Genomic DNA, 16,983 nt, shown 5'->3' with positions numbered 1-16,983 from the left:
ACCATGTGGAGCCCCGATCCTTTTTGTCAAGAAGAAGGATGGTTCACAGTGGATGTGCATTGATTACCGGGAGTTGAAAAAGTTAAGGGTGAAGAACCGGTATCCGTTACCCGGGATTGATGATCTTTTTGACCAGTTGAAGGGGGCATCTTGGTTTTCCAAGATTGATTTGAGATATGGATATCATCAGATGAGGGTTTGAGAGGAGGATGTTCCGAAGATGGCCTTTCAGACTCGTTAGGCATTACGAGTTCGTGGTGATACCTTCGGGCTCACCAAACACCGACAACGTTCATGGATCTCTTGAACCGGGTGTGTAGGTCCATGTTGGATCGATCAGTGATCGTTTTCATTGATGACATTCTGGTATATTCGAAGACCAGGGAACAATATGAGGAACATTTCAGGGAGCTTCTTGGGGTGTTGAGGATGGAGAGGCTTTATGTTAAATTTTTCAAGCGTGATTTCTTGTTATGAGAGGTCCAGTTCTTGGGACATCCCATCAATCAGAACGGTACTTTGGTTTACCTAATCAAAATTAAGGCAGTAATGCAGTGGGAGGTGCCAAGATCTCTATCCGAGATTAGGAGTTTCCTTGGCCTGGCAAGTTATTACCGGAGATTTTCAGGGATTTCCCCAGGATTGTTGTTCCTCTCACCAAGCTGATAGTTTATAGTTTTCAGGAAGAGAGTCGTAACAAATTCACGACAATCAAGATGTCCGGTGAAAGGTCGATATGAGATTTTGGGGTGACTAGAGGCAGTCACGTGGAGAGGATTCTGAGGTCTTCATCCGAGATTCGGGATACTTGGAGTTAATTGGTCATTATCCTGGGAGTCATCGAGTGTTGTCTGGTACGTCCCAAGAGGCGGGGATGGTATAGCTAGTGAGCCAGTTCGTAGTGAGGTTTTTGTGAGATGCCAAGTGGCGATGGTTCGAACCCTAAGTGTGGGAGAACTGGGTATTTACATTGGGAGGATTATTTATCTGTTGAAGTTGCGGCTCCGAGAATTAGTTATAGGTATTTGTAGTCCGGATATATGAGACTTAGGTTTTGAGGTAATCAAGGCAAGGTGCAGAGTGAGATGATGCATGTTGTATGTGCTCAGGGATTAATGAGTATTTTCACGGCAGGTAGCCATTGATCGGGAATCTTCTGCAATCAATGTTCCTTCTGGGTTCACCGATATTAAAGTTTCCAGATGATTGGATCATTGAGGTCGAGTTTCGATTGTTAAGAGATTTGTTAGTTCGAGGTGTAGATTGATATCCACACACCGGAAGGGGCAGCAATTGAATTTTGAATCAAATTCAGAGTCGGTATGAGTAGTTTTTGCATGGACTTGATCATTAGAGAATGGGGCCTTGGATCGTCGACAACAAGTTCTCAGTCATTGACTATTCCTCCGTACTTCAAATCGTGAGTTGGAAGTACTTCAAGGGTTTGAGTTGTGTGAATCGAAGATCAATGGTCGTGGTGAGACATCATGAGATTTTGTGATAACGTATCGAGGTATCCGAGTATGATGCCCTAAATTGTTGGATTACTATGAGATCTGGGTGTGTCAGATGGCAAGTGGAACGTGAAGCGACTATATTTCCGAATATGAGATCAATAGTAATTATAGCCAGATGGGATTGTTTAAAGGTGTGACTTTGTTGAGGAAAGTTCTTTGTCTACAGGAATTTTCATCAAGAGTAGTGGTGTATAATCTGGGTAGGTGTGTGTACCTATCTATGGTGGGCTGCGAAGCATGAGTTAGTGAACTCAGTGTAGTGATGACTTGAGGAAGAGATTGTGGGATGATAAGAGAGTGAATGGATCCGGGTGGGAGTAATCACTTAGGACAGTTAGGGTAAATCGTGGGGTGAGCCCATGGCGAGTGGGAGAGAGAATTGTAAGACTACCGGGAACCGTAGCATCCATGAGTCAGTGAGAGAGAGAGAGAGAGAGAGTATTGTAAGACTACGGGGAACTGTAGCATCCATGAGTCAGCGAGAGAGAGTATTGTAAGACTATGGGGAACCGTAGCATCCATGAGTCAGGAAGTGAGGGTATTATGAGACTACGGGGAGCCGTAGCATCCATGAGTCAGTAAGAGAGGTTATTATGAGACTACGGGGAGCCATAGCATCCATGAGTCAGTGAGAGGGGGTATTCTAAGACTACGGGGAGCCGTAGCATCTATGAGTCAGTGAGACAGGGTATTGTAAGACTATGGGAAGCCATATCATCCATGAGTTAGTGAGAGAGAGAGGGTATTGTAATACTATGGGGAGCCGTAACATTAACTAGTCTGCAAGGAGTATTAGGATGCCACGGGGATCCGTAGTATACACTAGTCAGTGAGAGAGTTTTATGGGAATGCGGGGAGCCGTTGCATTCACTAGGCAGCGTGTGACATGGAGGTGTTCTTAGGCTTAAGTAGCCATGTCATTTGGGACTTTGAGAATCTGGTGGCCGGATCAGGTGTGAGACTGGGGTCTCAGTGATGGTCAGGAATCGTTACATCCCGATTTAGGGAAGGGGTTGTCACAATTTGGAAGGATTGAAGTGTAATGCACAAACTAGATCCTCTGATCTCGGGTTATGAGTTGAGTATCAGGTGGAAATTGAGCGAGTTCAATTTTGCTGTAGAACCAGACTCTTGTGCTTGAGTTGGCTCTGTCTGTGAGAAAGGTAGATAGGTTGGGATTTCATTTTTATATGGATTTCATTCGAGTAGTCATGGGTTTCACTTGATGACTTCGACCTGGGTAGGTCGGCTCGTCGGCATGGGGAGGTCCACAACGCACATGGAGAGTAGTAAGGGGTAGACGACAGAGGTCGAAAGTGATGAGTGACTGCAGATCGGTTGTAACATTCGCTTGGGGTAAAGCGAACTTGGTGATTGCATGTACAATGTGTTGGGTTTTGAGCATTCTAACACTCCTATGGTGTACATGCAACCGTAAATACCTTGGATCTATGTTTTCTCTAATATACATGCAAATATCATTTTCCAAGGTATTGTTCTAACTAGCATAATATAAAGTACACATAATATAAATTCTAGTAGAATTACATACCTCTTTGTTGGTGCTTGATTCCATGTAGCTTGTGAGCCTAGTGCCCCAAATGTGACACCTCAAATGGTTCATAAAACATCAAATACACTTGGAATAACCATGAGAGAAACTAGAACACTTCTAAAATCGGCTTGCCCTCCATACATTCACTTAGTCGCCGATTTTCCCAAGAAAGAGATTTTTATATAGTGTGTTATAATTAGGGTAAACCCTAATTGTCATGGCTTTCCATTTCCTTGGATCCATGGGTTCAAATACACCATGGAGCATCCATGGAGCATCCTATGGGTTTTAGCCCAACTTGATAATCCATGGAGCATTAGCCCACTATAAAAGTATGGATGATTTACACAATCAACCCACATATTTAATTAGTCTTCTTTTGATCACTTAATTAATTCTAGATTAATTCTTGTCGTTTACCAGTAATCTTGTTAGATCCTAAACTTATATGCAATGATCCTCTTGTAATGAATATGCATACAAGTCACAAAGACTTGGCAACAGACACTACAAAGTATTCCAATGGAAAGCAATTCCATGGAAATGAAGTCTCAAATTCAAAGTACATTCCTTTGAACATCCTTCTTTGCATTCAATTCTTTAATCTTACACAGATTCAAAGAATAACTTCCACCTATGGAAACATTTCCATATTCCCATTTTGACCAGCACTTTTGAAAAAGAGTTGCCTCTTTTTCAAAATATGTCAATATAGTCCTTACTCTATACTTCCAATTGTCCATGAGCAACCAATCTTTGGTAAACCTCAGATTTTCCTCGACAATTTGCTTAATCATTTTAGTCATTTCCAGTTCTATTCCTTTTTCCATCTTAATGCCCCAGGCATTTGGAAAATTTAGACCGGATTATAGCACATGTAATCAAACCTATACCCGAAGCATATAGGACACGATTCATGCTATAAATTTTTTATTTTCCATGTTCTTACAATTCGAACTATGAAGAGGTATGCCGTAATCATAATCGAATTTTGGGAACGCAACATATATAGAATTTCCTTACGTTGAACCATTCCAACATAACATTCATATATATCCTTGACTGAAGTTGATTAAAATCTCAATCTAAGCTTGTATAATTGGGATGAAGTATAAAATCCTCTCCCTTAATTATAAGAAAACAACTTTTCAAAGTGAATTGAAACCTTTTGTTTTCTATAATTAACATTGCTTACTTGCAACACTTAATATAATAATCATTCTCCCACTAGCATAATGATTATTATCTTACTAGCATAAAACTTATGCTCCCACTAGCTTTGACATGTACTTAGAAATCAGCTGGACTTCTAGAAAAAACAATACTTTATTGACTTTCTTACAAAAGTTCAGATTTCTGATACTAGATGCTTTGATAAGACTTTATCAAAATCATACACCTTTCGTTAGATAGATCACATGTTTGTCTAGACCTTTTTCCATTCTCACTAGTTAGTGTGTCGGTTAACCAAACACGCTCCACTAACGACATGAGAATGCAAATATCACAACTACTATCTACTTAAAATATACTTAGTGAAAGAGTTTCCTTACCATCATTTTCATGAATCGAAGAGAAACCTTATGATACTTATATTTTATGGTGTAAGTGTTCCTCTCCATGTGAATTTATCATAACCATAATCATGAGACAAGGTTAGTGAGAAATCCAAACTCATATGGACTGAATTTGTTCAATCTTAATTTCTTGCCAACTGGTAGCACAATGCCCACCATTGCTTCTAGGTTGTTATGCAAACAATTGAGAACTCATAAAACTCACAAGCATAGTCAACTTTTATTGGAATAGACCCAGAAATGTTAACACGATAGGTTACAAACCTCAAGTCGTGGGCTAGTGATCAACAATACTCTTGATTAGTTCTTGAAACCATCTCAAGATCTTTTAAGACTCCCAATATCCTTTTGACATATAAGATTCTCTTGTCAAGAACCATTCTTGGGCAAAACAAATATTCAAGAGTTAGTACGGATTCTTATCAAGTTAAACACTTCACACAATTGGTCTAAGTTGGTCTTTGTTTTATCCAAAACATTACAACTTACCAATTACAAATGTACAAGAATAGGAAACATCTTACTCTACATTTGACAAGTGTTATGAACTTTTTAAAGATTAAGTCACTCAAGGCTCAATCTTGGAGTATGACTCTAAGATTTGATTTTGGAACGAAGTATGATTTATCTTTTGATTTAACTATTTCCACAATTCATGATTCCTCTCCTTAGCCAACAAATACACTAAGGTGTCCTTAGAGGATCAATTGTGATATGGTTCCATAATCACTAATACAATCATAAAACAAGATACACAAGTAGTCTCCCATCTCTTCAGATTGGAGAAACTTTTATCTTTCTGCCTTATTTGATTCTTCTTATTCATTCTGCCATACATTGAACTTTTCGAATGTTTCAGAATTACACTTAAACTTGTAAGCATCATCATATTTACTAAAATTTAGTAAATCATAACGAATAAGCTTATCAACCTTTGTGGTGGACCTGACCAATACACAACCAAATGTACCCAATCCTTTAGTCCTTCACTTGACTCACACATACATGTGAACAAGGTCTTAGTCTTAATTTGCCAAAGATGAAAATTCTCATTCATCACACAATACAACTTGCATGATTCCAAGTTTCTATCCAACTGAAACTTGGGTGATGATAATCTTTCCTTATTTGATGAATTATGACATTACCACAAACAAAAGAATCAAATTCTTTTTCCAATATTGCTTATCAATGGAAACATATAAGCAACAATTTTTCACAAATGCCTTTGTAAGGATACTTAAAATAAATAAAAACAAAACTTTTCTTTTACTTTAAAAACTACGGACAACTTATCCTTACAATGCAAATTCATATGAAAACTTTTTTGTTATGTAATCCTAAGCAATATCTCATAACTCTTATGCAGTGGCTTAAAATTCTGGTCATAGAACCATGCGATCAGAATCATCACACATTTTCTTTAAGCTTCCTTTGATTCTTCAAAAACATAAAAATGTAATTACATTACATCATGTACTAAGAATCTCCAAAAGAGACTTAATAGAGTTAGATAACGGACTTTACCTGAAGTAGAGTCAAACTTTTGACTTTACCATCCTTATGAGGTTTCAGGTAAATTCAACAGCTTCGCAACCAATACCCCTCCTATTAGCAAAGGAAACATATGGACTCTTTGGAAATGGTACACGGGACTATCACAGACTTAACCTTTCTCTTTACCATTAGGTCAAACGACTTAACCATGGCCGGTCCCTTTCAATCGGGAAGAGAAAGTTTTTCTGGACTTCCCATGTTACTAATGTCAATGTCCAAATAGGTTTAGGAAGTAGATCTCCAATCTAATTTGCTTTATCAATGCTCTAAATCATTGTTGATTCAACATCATCAAGAAAACATGTAAGATCATTAAGGGTCATGTTATAGTCTGTTATGAGGAAGTGGCTAAATAACCCAGTCAATAGCCAACTTTCCTTAAGACATTGACACCCGACTCTGCCGGCTTGTCAATATGTGACTTAATCTCCAAGACCTAAGCACATATAGACTTTGTTTGCCAATAGGGATTGAGTGACTTAGAACTTATCAAGTCTTGAAACTTGTGGGTTAGGGAGAATTGGTGGAGGAAATGAAGTATGATTTCCAATCCCATTGGTGCTCAATAAAGGGATTAGTCTTTCACCTTGATTGCCTTTTGGGATATCATCTTCATTAGGAAACTTGTTCCTAAAGACTTGGGAAGACCATAGTTGTCTAAACTAGAAATCTATAAGGGAGAAATTCAAGTTAGTTGATTTAAAGTCCTTCATATAACACCCAATATGAAATATTAAGGCTAGGACCCAACAACCTATTTGTAACCGAAAGGGGGATGTCGTAATCCGAGTTATAAAATAGTTGAAGGTAGGTAAATGACGATTTACCAATTTCCACCATGAAAAACGAAATATAATTAAGTTTTAATTGAATTTGAAACTCCTAGATCTTTTGAGATACATTGAACTTTCAATGGCATGTTTGAATGTCGATTGTGCCCTCTCAAGTTTGTGACTGGGATGCCGAGGATCACAACAAGGTGTGAATAACCATGCAAATATACTTGGTACCCTTAATTTTATCACCTAATCGATGTGCCGGTTAACCACACACGCTCCACCGATCTATAATAAAGTCAAGTTACCCTTTGCCACTCTTACTAGCCCTTGTTAGCATGCCGGTTAGCCACACACACTTTACAAACGACTTGGTAAGGTACAAAGTGTAATTTCATGGGTTAGCACCTATTTCACATTTTCCTAAGTAACTAAGATTGGGAATTTATAAGCATTTAGTTACTTAGTATTTATCATTATACTTTTAATGAAGGGAGAATTATAGTCATTTCTTATCCGTTCAGCTAATGACCCTCCACTAGTCAAGGAAGCGGTGAGTGAGAGTGGACAACCATTAAACTGTCATTTTATAGGCAGTAACCTTATACCCTCTTATAAACCGGCTTCGTGAATGAGGCCTGCTAATGGTAAGATTGACTTTATCGTATACATATCTATATAACTAAAATTATAATAATAGTATAAGGGTGTATTTTAAACATTTAAAATACTTGGTGGTTTAATCTATTAATTAAACTATACTCTTAATTTAATTAAACTTAAACCATGTCTTTATGGAATTATTAACTCTTTTAATTAAACACTTTAATTAATTTAATGAAGTCCATAAAGTTTGAATTTTAACTTTTAAAATTCTAAGGTTTGGAATTAAAGTGTACATGGGGGGTGACTTTACAAACTCCAAAACTTTAGGGCAAGTTGTGAAACTATTCAAAACCTTTCATATTCATAACTTATGAGTTTAATGTACATTAAAATGAAGACTCTTCATTTTATGTAACTCCTTATTCTTTAATGACATCTTTTAAAGAAGTGACTTTTTAACATCCATAACTTGAGGACAAGTTATGGAGTCATAAAACCATTTAATGAAAAAGACTCTTCAATTTTATGTAACCTATGACACCTTTTATGAGTTTTAACATTCATAAATATGACTTTTCATATAACTTGAAGACAAGTTACAAAAACATATTTTATGAACTAACTCTAGATTAATTTGGATTGAAAACACATTATCACATAATTTTTCTATTAATCTAAACAACTCATATGAACAAGGAAACATAAAACTCTTGGTAATCCATAATTTGAGGACAAGTTATGGACTCCATACAATTTCATTGAGATCAAAAATTATACTAACAAAAAATTTACATAATTCCTATGATCTACCAAAACTCATAACACTACTAGAATATGTGCCTTTAATGACACGCAAACCACGACACTCGGTAATTTATGTTACACAACAGAGAGTGGCCTTAAAATAGTGTCATCTCTACAAAAATTTAAAGGATTTACGTCACGCATTAATGCGTGACCTTAAATTGGCATCTCAAGAAAAAAATTAAAAAACATGGAGGGCACTTTATCTTAAACGTGCGTCGTGTGTAACTGTCACTTTATAATTTCAATGAAACGCGCGTCTCTTGGTAACCTGGGAAAACGAAATCCCCAAAATTTTCCAAAACCCGCCTTGTTCTTTTCTACTCTTTTCTATCTTTCATCTTCGCAATCCCGACCATTCAACCTAACAAGGACGAGCATTGCACTCTTGATTTCCCTAACTCTTTCTCATATTCTGATTCAAACTTGAAAGAATCGAAAAAATATATCAATTTTGAAGCCTAGAGAATCACAACAACCGACTTCATTACATCTTCATCTTATTCACATTACCACTTCGAATCTCCTACCCTAATTTTCCCTCAGCAACAATTCTAGCAGCTTCGCAGACATGGCTCAAAAACCCAGATGGGGCGCATGGAGGAAGAAGATTATGGTGGTGACTATGACTATTTGTTTGGACCCGAAGAACACGGGTTGAAGAAGTTTATTGAGTACAAACTCAACGACGAAGGTAATCGGGTTAAGATTACCACCACCACATGCGTCCGTAAACTCACTAATGCTCGGCTGAGCAAGCGCGCCATGGAGAGGCGTTCTTGGCCTAAGTTCGGTGATGTCGTTCAAGAGGACGTCGGAGTCATACTCACCATGGTTTCTACCGAGGAAATCATCTTTGAGCGACCAAGGGCTCCAGGTACGTCATCCCTAGATCTGAAATTTCATATAATTGTAACAATCCTTTATAATTATTTATGTGAAATTGTTAAGGCATGTGTAGTTGAAGAGTTTATTACTTTATTTACATCTAGCCCTAGTTCTCTACTTCAGGTTTATTGCCTAGATCAACAGTTTCAGTTGCAATTCACTATGCACATATCAATCATCATGACAATAGTCAATCACTACCGATTTAAAAACTTAGAAATCTATCTCAATTTCATTGCTGCTTGTTAGATATGCAGATTGTGAATGCGAAGTTTTGTCTTTTAGGTACAAAAGTTGAAGACTCAAATGCAGCTGGAGACCCATTAGCCCAAATGTCGAAAAGAGGAGATGTATTGATGGTATGTAGGACATGTGGGAAGAAGGGAGACCATTGGACCTCAAATAGCCTTTACAAGGACTTGGCTCAGCCTACCGAGTCCTCTAAGAACCCAAACCCTTCAAACTCATCAGCCACGGGTGAATTTGGACTCTGGTTCCCATCAAAATCGCACTAATTTTCTTACACTTAGAGACCCGATGATTTAGGGCACTAATTCTTGATTGAAGTGACTGATTAAGATGAACGCATTCAGTTCTTTCTTTTTCTTTTATTTGACAAGTGGGTTCTAATTCTTGTTAGATATGCAGATTGTGAATGCGAAGTTTTGTCTTTTAGGTACAAAAGTTGAAGACTCAAATGCAGCTGGAGACCCATTAGCCCAAATGTCGAAAAGAGGAGATGTATTGCTGGTATGTAGGACATGTGGGAAGAAGGGAGACCATTGGACCTCAAATAGCCTTTACAAGGACTTGGCTCAGCCTACCGAGTCCTCTAAGAACCCAAACCCTTCAAACTCATCAGCCACGGGTGAATTTGGACTTTGGTTCCCATCAAAATCGCACTAATTTTCTTACACTTAGAGACCCGATGATTTAGGGCACTAATTCTTGATTGAAGTGACTGATTAAGATGAACGCATTCAGTTCTTTCTTTTTCTTTTATTTGACAAGTGGGTTCTAATTCTTGATTGAAGTGACCAATTAAGATGAACACATTCAGTTCAAATATATCACCATAGCCTCCATCCTCCAACACCATAAGACCAGTTGGTCAACAACAAGAGCACCCAATTCCAGTGGTCAAACACTATCACATGGTTTCAACACAATGTTACCCCAAAATCACTATCAGGTGCCACCTGTCCACCAGTCAGCTTCACCCCTCGCTCAGATGCTGACTCAGCAAAAACAAACTTTACAGGCGAGTTACCAGTTGTCTCAACAAGCCTTCTCATAGCTTCAACAACAACTGCAACTTATCACACCTCATCAACCTCCTCCTACTACTAGATTGCAACAACCTAATTCTGCTTCGCTCATGCCATCCTTGAAATGTAACTGGACTGAGCACACGTCCCCTGATGGATATAAGTATTACTACAATAGTACAACTGGCGAAAGCAAGTTAACTCTTATTTATTTATTTATTTATTTATTTTTAAATTGATTGATATGTTGAAATACATACAGTGGGAGAAACCGGAGGAATTGGCTTTGTTTGAACAATAACAGAAGCCTCAAGAACAACAGCAACAACAACAGCAAAAGGAACAACAACAACAACAACAGCAAATGCAAACTCTCACTCACGGTGTTTGTTTAATTTAATTTAAAGTAAATAACTGTTTTGGTCCCAAAGGTTTTTTTGTCTTGCAATTTTGGTCCTTATTTGAAGTTTTTAAAGGCGATGATGAAAGGTGATTAAATTTGAAATTTCCCGAAAAGAGACATCTTTGTTTATTTCATAATTGTTTTTTCTTAAAAAAAAACAGGGTGTTGTGTATTGGCAACCACCAAAACCTGCTTTAGAAAAGATGAAAGAGCTTGTGTGAGAGCCTTCAATCAGTCGATATGGTGCAGATGAAGGTCTTCCTGAGCTTCGAGAGGAATTGACTAAAAAGGTCTTCTTAAACACCATATAATTAAATCATTACATTCATATGAATATATTCTAATAATTTCATTTATTTACACTTCATCCGGATGCAGGTTGAGATTGAGACCTAATTTATGTTTCATGCACTTTCAAGTTTTAAAATTCTTAGGCCTTAAGCTAATCTAGCACTAGCACTAGTGTTTGGTATGATGGAATCATGAAAGGAATGGAATGGTTCATTTTCATTCCATTGAAATAAAGAAACTTGTTCGATGGAGAAATCACAATTCACTATTATATTTAACCATGAGAATTGCATAATTGCATAAAAGCTTAATCAACTTTTATTTTCATGCAAGTAACCCTTGTAATATATAATAGGGTGGGTTATCAGTTATCACTGAATTTGTTTGAGAAAGAATTGTTTCAAAATGTATTCAAGTTGCAAACACGTTCAACCTGATATAATTGGTAAATATATGTAAAAAACATGAGTTGGTTACCTTTTTTAACTAAAATGTGTTTATTGGCAGCTTGAAAACATTTTGAAAAGTTCTTTAGCAAATTTAGTGATAACCCTATATAATATGGTTTATTAAAATTATGCTTGGAGTAATTATCCAATTTTTTTAATTTTAAACCGTTTTCTTTCTAGCTAAAGTTTTAATTTTACCCATTTGACATGTTATCAATAGAAAATAACTGAAATTGACCCATTTTCACTTAAATGGTTTGAAATTGCCTCCTCTAATTCATCTTTATCTCCATATATTCTCATATATTTCAAGATTGTATCATCTAGACATGATATTTTTATTTTTGTCCCACTGTCGACATAGATGGAATACTCCCAAGTTTCAATCTGGGTATGCAAATCATGCATGGTTATGCCTTGATCTTTTGGAGGTTTTATACCAGCTGGCTGAATGAGGCCTTGCAAAGTCTGTTCGATTGCTGCTTGAATACCCTTTTAAGCATTGCCCTGAAGTGCTCTTATATGGGATGGCCCATGTTAATGTAATTTTCTTCTCACATTCTTAAGCACTCTGTTTTTTTTTCTTTTTTATTAAACTTGTTTTGGTTGATGGTATGCCTATGAAAATATGCAGATGCCATATAATGTCCTGCAGCATGAAGTTTCTTTGGTTGTTCTTCCTGTGATACTTAAAGACCAGATATTTAATCTCTTCTTTTTCTTCAAATATGTTTGACATTAATAAATTATTATTTACTTTTGATATTTGTTTGTAGGAAGCAGAGGGGGTAGTGATGGCAATACTTATGCCTGGGCATCCAATTGCTAGACAAGAAGAGGAAAAGTACTTTTCTGCTTTGCTGTTGTACTTACTTTATTATTCTAATATTGATGCTGATGCATTTGGATTCGACAGTTTCTTAGTAATATAGAACAATTACCATTATACCCTTGATATCCACCTTCTAGATATGGTATCAAAAAAATTTTTATTTATAATTATATTTTTCTTTGATATGTGTTTCAGTTTTATCTTTTCTTAGAAATTTGCTAATGTGTTCAAATTTTTCACAGTGGATCAACTTACAAATCAGAATGAGGTAAATTATGAAGTTGATGACATCAAGAACAGTTCAACAAGTGTTGATTTAATTGTAATCCGAAATTTCCTAAGTCGTGATTACATGACCCTTAAGGTTTCTGATTTGTTCCTCTTATGTTGTATTAGATACTTTCTACCATGTCCATTTAAAAACCAACTCATCCAACATTTATTGTTCTATAACATATAAAATTAAGTCATATGGGTGTTAGTTTGTGTTGTGAAGTTATGGAACATCAAAATGGACTCTGGTCCAGTTTCAACATTTCAGGTCCATGAATATTTAAGACCTAAGGTATACTTACTGTTCCTGTATATTTTTTTATTAGCATGGAATCGAGATAAGTGATGTATGTAGCATGTATGTCCAGCTATGTGATTTATATGAAAACAATTCTATTTTTGATAAATTTGAATGCTATATGATAATACTAGTTATAATAATAATAATGTATTTTCTGAGTATGACTAGAGAGTGGATTAATGTGTTTTTGGTGTAGGTGATGGAGCTTGACTTTCTATATCCAAGTGAGGGGATCCACATAAGATGGGATAATGGTTACTGTATTACATCAAAAGCTACAACCTGGGATCTATATGTTGTCACAGGCTGCAAAAGATGCTGGAGCCCTTAGAGAAGCTAAGGACAAACCGGAGAAGTGAGTTGAAGAGCTAACATGGAGATTAGACTTTGAAAAGCATTTGAGGATATATTTTTTTCATATTTTTTGTATCTAATTAGTTTGTAAATTTTTGTTACAACTTCTATTGATTTGTTTTATCTTTCCATGGAATGATTATTTGTATGACATTAAATTTTATGTAATGGATTGTATTTTTTGTATATGATATTTTATTTTATATTATGAGATTAAATACAAATTCAATTTGAAAATTAGTAAATATGTAAATAATATTATTTTTTAAACATTTAAAATTATCATACATAAAAATGTGTGTCATCTTCATTTATGACATGGCCTTTCTTGACAGGGGCTTTAATGATACGCAATGCAAGTCGTAAATGCGCTTCATAAGCGTACAACACGCAAATGAGTGTCATCTTCCTTTATGACAGGATCTTCTTTGATACACAATGCGTGTCATAAATGCGCGTCGTAAATACGTGTCGTAATTGCACGTCGTAAATAGATGACGCGCAAAAGCGTGTCGTCTCTCGTTATGACATGGCCTTCCTTGACACGCATTTGCGCGTTGTCTGAGCATTTTACGACACACATTGCGCGTCGTAAAAGGCTGTTTTTCTAGTAGTGTAAGCATGAACATTCATAATCAACATTTTTCAAGAATTACAAAAACACATATAAAACTTAAAACTTGATAATAGTCATTTGAAATGGGTTAACACAATCATTACCACTTTGAAAAAAAGATTTTACAAGTCCAAAACAGTTTGGGATAATGATTCTAGCCCATTTCTAGCAACAAAATCTAGAAAACTGCCCAGCACGTACCTACTCGTCGAGTGCACGATCCTACTCAATGAGTAGGATGAATTTGGTCATGGACTCGTCGAGTCCTCCCCATGAACTCAGCGAGTCCATTTGAACAGTGAGCATGCAATTCTTATCAAGCTGAAACACATAAAGCAGGCACATAAGGCATCCTCCTAGATCCTTAGTCCTATACTAGCATGCTGTTCTACTGAAACTGAAACTAAACTGATCTGAAAATGAAGCTGAAACCGATAACATAACTTGTATAGGTAATTTTACTTACTTGAGCTCGGCTAATTGTATGCACCACACCCTTTTTCTCTTTTCAAAGTTCTTTTCTTTCTAAAAAAAATTCTTTTCACTTTTTCTAAAACTCTTTTCTTTTCTCAAAATTCTTTTCGAAAATGTTTTTCTTTTGAAAACCTTTTTACCGTTTCCTTAGTTTGAGTTCAGACACACCGAAGTGTATTCGAATCCCTCAAACCAAGGCTCTGATCCCAACTTGTAACATCCCAAAAATACAGTCTAAAAATTTCTTTTAAATAACATTACTTAAACCATGATTGTCAAACCATAACATAATTCTTAACGTAAATCTGGAGTATTAGTTCAAAACATATTTGTGTTATCAGAGTAAAACATCCCAGTCTGACTAGCTATGGTGTGTGCACTGCAATCTTCCCGAGCTCCTCTTTTCAAAAATGAGTACCTGAAACCAAAAATGAAAACTGTAAGCACAAAGCTTAGTAAGCTCCCCCAATCTACCACATAGCATACAATAACATATAAAGCACACACTAAAACTTGCCCACTGCCCACTGCATCGGACCAAAGTCCGGAAACTGCATCGGGTCGAAGCCCGAACTAACTGGGGCCTTGGCCCCTGCATTGGACCGAAGTCTGGAAACTACATCGGGCCGAAGCCCAGACTAACTGCATCGAGTCGAAGCCGCCCCCTACATCGGACCGAAATCTGGAAACCGCATCGGGCTGAAGCCCGGACTAACTGGGGCCTTGCCCCCTGCATCGGACCAAAGTCCGAAAACTGCATCGGGCCGAAGCCCGGACTGACTGGGACCTTGTCCCCTGCATTGGATTGAAGTCCGGGACTGACTGAACATAGCATAGCATGTGTAACATCCGGGATTTCAGGTATATTAATTAATCTTTTTATTTTGAGTTTTGAGAAGGGACTCGGCGAGTTGGTGCTTAGACTCGTCGAGTTGAGACGCGGGTTCTCATCCGGATTGATGCTCGGACTCGGCGAGTCGCCTTGGTGGACTCGACAAGTCTGCGTCGTTTAATGAAACCCTAATTTCTCGGGTTTATGGCCTATTTAAAGGGCCTTATGGCCGTCATTTGCGCTCATTAGTCCCCAGAGTGAAACCCTAGAACATTTGAGTGATTCAAGTGAGGCAAGGAACCATTGTTGATTCTTGGAGTTGTTGTCTAGCAAGGGAAGAGAAGATCTAGCCAAGAGGAAGCAAGAGAGGGGTGGATTCTTGAAGAACTAAGGTCCAGGACATCACATCTGAGGTACCATTCGAATCCTTCTTTGTTATTGTGATGTTCATATAGATTTAGGGTTTTTGAACCCATTTGTGGCTAGATCTAGCATCATCATGGTCCCTTGGCGAGTTATGGCTCTGAATCTAGACCCATAGAGGTCCAGAGCACCTCCTTACCCAAGCTTTATGTGCATCCATGAAGGTTTTAGATTGGGATCTATGTATTTGAGGCTAAACCTCCATTAATGAGCTATTTGATGCTTAATGAGCACCAAGACTCGGACTTTACATGGTCAATAAGCTTAAGGGGACTGGATCTATGAGTTACTAGAGTGGATCTGACCTTAGAAGGTCGTTTGAGGTTGTGCATGGAGTGCACTTGTCGAGTCCAATCCCATACTCGGCGAGTTGGTGCGGGTTGTTCAGAGACTTCAGACCAGGGACTGAGTAACCGAGTCGGGTGAGTGACTTGGTGAGTTGGAAGAGATTCAGAGGGAATTGGGTTCCTGTAGGGACTCGGCGAGCCCACGACAGACTCGGCAAGTCGGGTCAACCGTTGACCGTTGACCAGGGTTGACTTGTTTGACTTTATAGTGTTAATCAGTCGGAGTCAAGGTGGTATGAAGTAGAGTCATGCTTGTGTTGTAGGAGGACGATAGCTCGGGAGATCGAGCACTAGTAGTTACGAGATTTATGAGTCACCGAGATACGCGAGGTGAGTCTTCTCACTATACGTTACCTTGAGTGGTATTATGAGTTGACCAGAGGGTCTTATGTGTTGTTATGAGATTATTTGCTATGTATGAGATTACATGCTATGTGTTATATGTATGCGGTATGATTGTGTAGACCGGACCAGAGGGTCCAACGATTCTGACCGGGCCGGAGGGCCCAATGAGCTGTGACAGGACGGGAGGGTCCGACGAGCTGTGGGACTGGAGGGTCCCGCTGAGACATCTTGACCAAAGGGTCGGGTTTAGCCTTGAGTGGCGTACTTGTGATATGTGGTATTTTGGGAAACTCACTAAGCATTTATGCTTACAGTTGTTGTGTCTGATGTCTCAGGTACCAGCGAGGACCGTGGGAAGGCGACGGCTTGACACGTACACACACACCGATGGAGTTCACTTTTGAGAGATCTTGGGAATTTGTTTTGAAAACACTGTTGTTTCTGATTTGAAATTGATATGACATACATTCTGTGGTTTTTTAAAAAGTAAAAAAT

General features: G+C 37.7%; 1 protein-coding gene across 1 annotated transcript in view; it reads left to right on the top strand.

The window, feature by feature from the left end:
• The window catches only part of LOC122195072 (uncharacterized), a 75,465-nt gene extending 62,009 nt beyond the window's left edge, over positions 1-13,456 (top strand). Inside the window, exons 2-9 of the mRNA XM_052765856.1 lie at positions 9,056-9,269; positions 9,566-9,757; positions 9,921-10,030; positions 11,113-11,166; positions 12,326-12,421; positions 12,468-12,614; positions 12,735-12,791; positions 13,403-13,456. Coding sequence (XP_052621816.1) covers positions 9,056-9,269; positions 9,566-9,757; positions 9,921-10,030; positions 11,113-11,166; positions 12,326-12,421; positions 12,468-12,614; positions 12,735-12,791; positions 13,403-13,456 — 924 coding nt within the window. The remainder of the gene's footprint in view (positions 1-9,055; positions 9,270-9,565; positions 9,758-9,920; positions 10,031-11,112; positions 11,167-12,325; positions 12,422-12,467; positions 12,615-12,734; positions 12,792-13,402) is intronic.
• Positions 13,457-16,983: the final 3,527 nt, after the last annotated feature.

The sequence above is a fragment of the Lactuca sativa genome, chromosome 7 (assembly GCF_002870075.4).
Source record: "Lactuca sativa cultivar Salinas chromosome 7, Lsat_Salinas_v11, whole genome shotgun sequence".
NCBI classification, from domain to species: Eukaryota; Viridiplantae; Streptophyta; class Magnoliopsida; order Asterales; family Asteraceae; genus Lactuca; species Lactuca sativa.
Note: the sequence above shows the minus strand (reverse complement) of the source record. Positions and strands in the feature narration are given on the sequence as shown.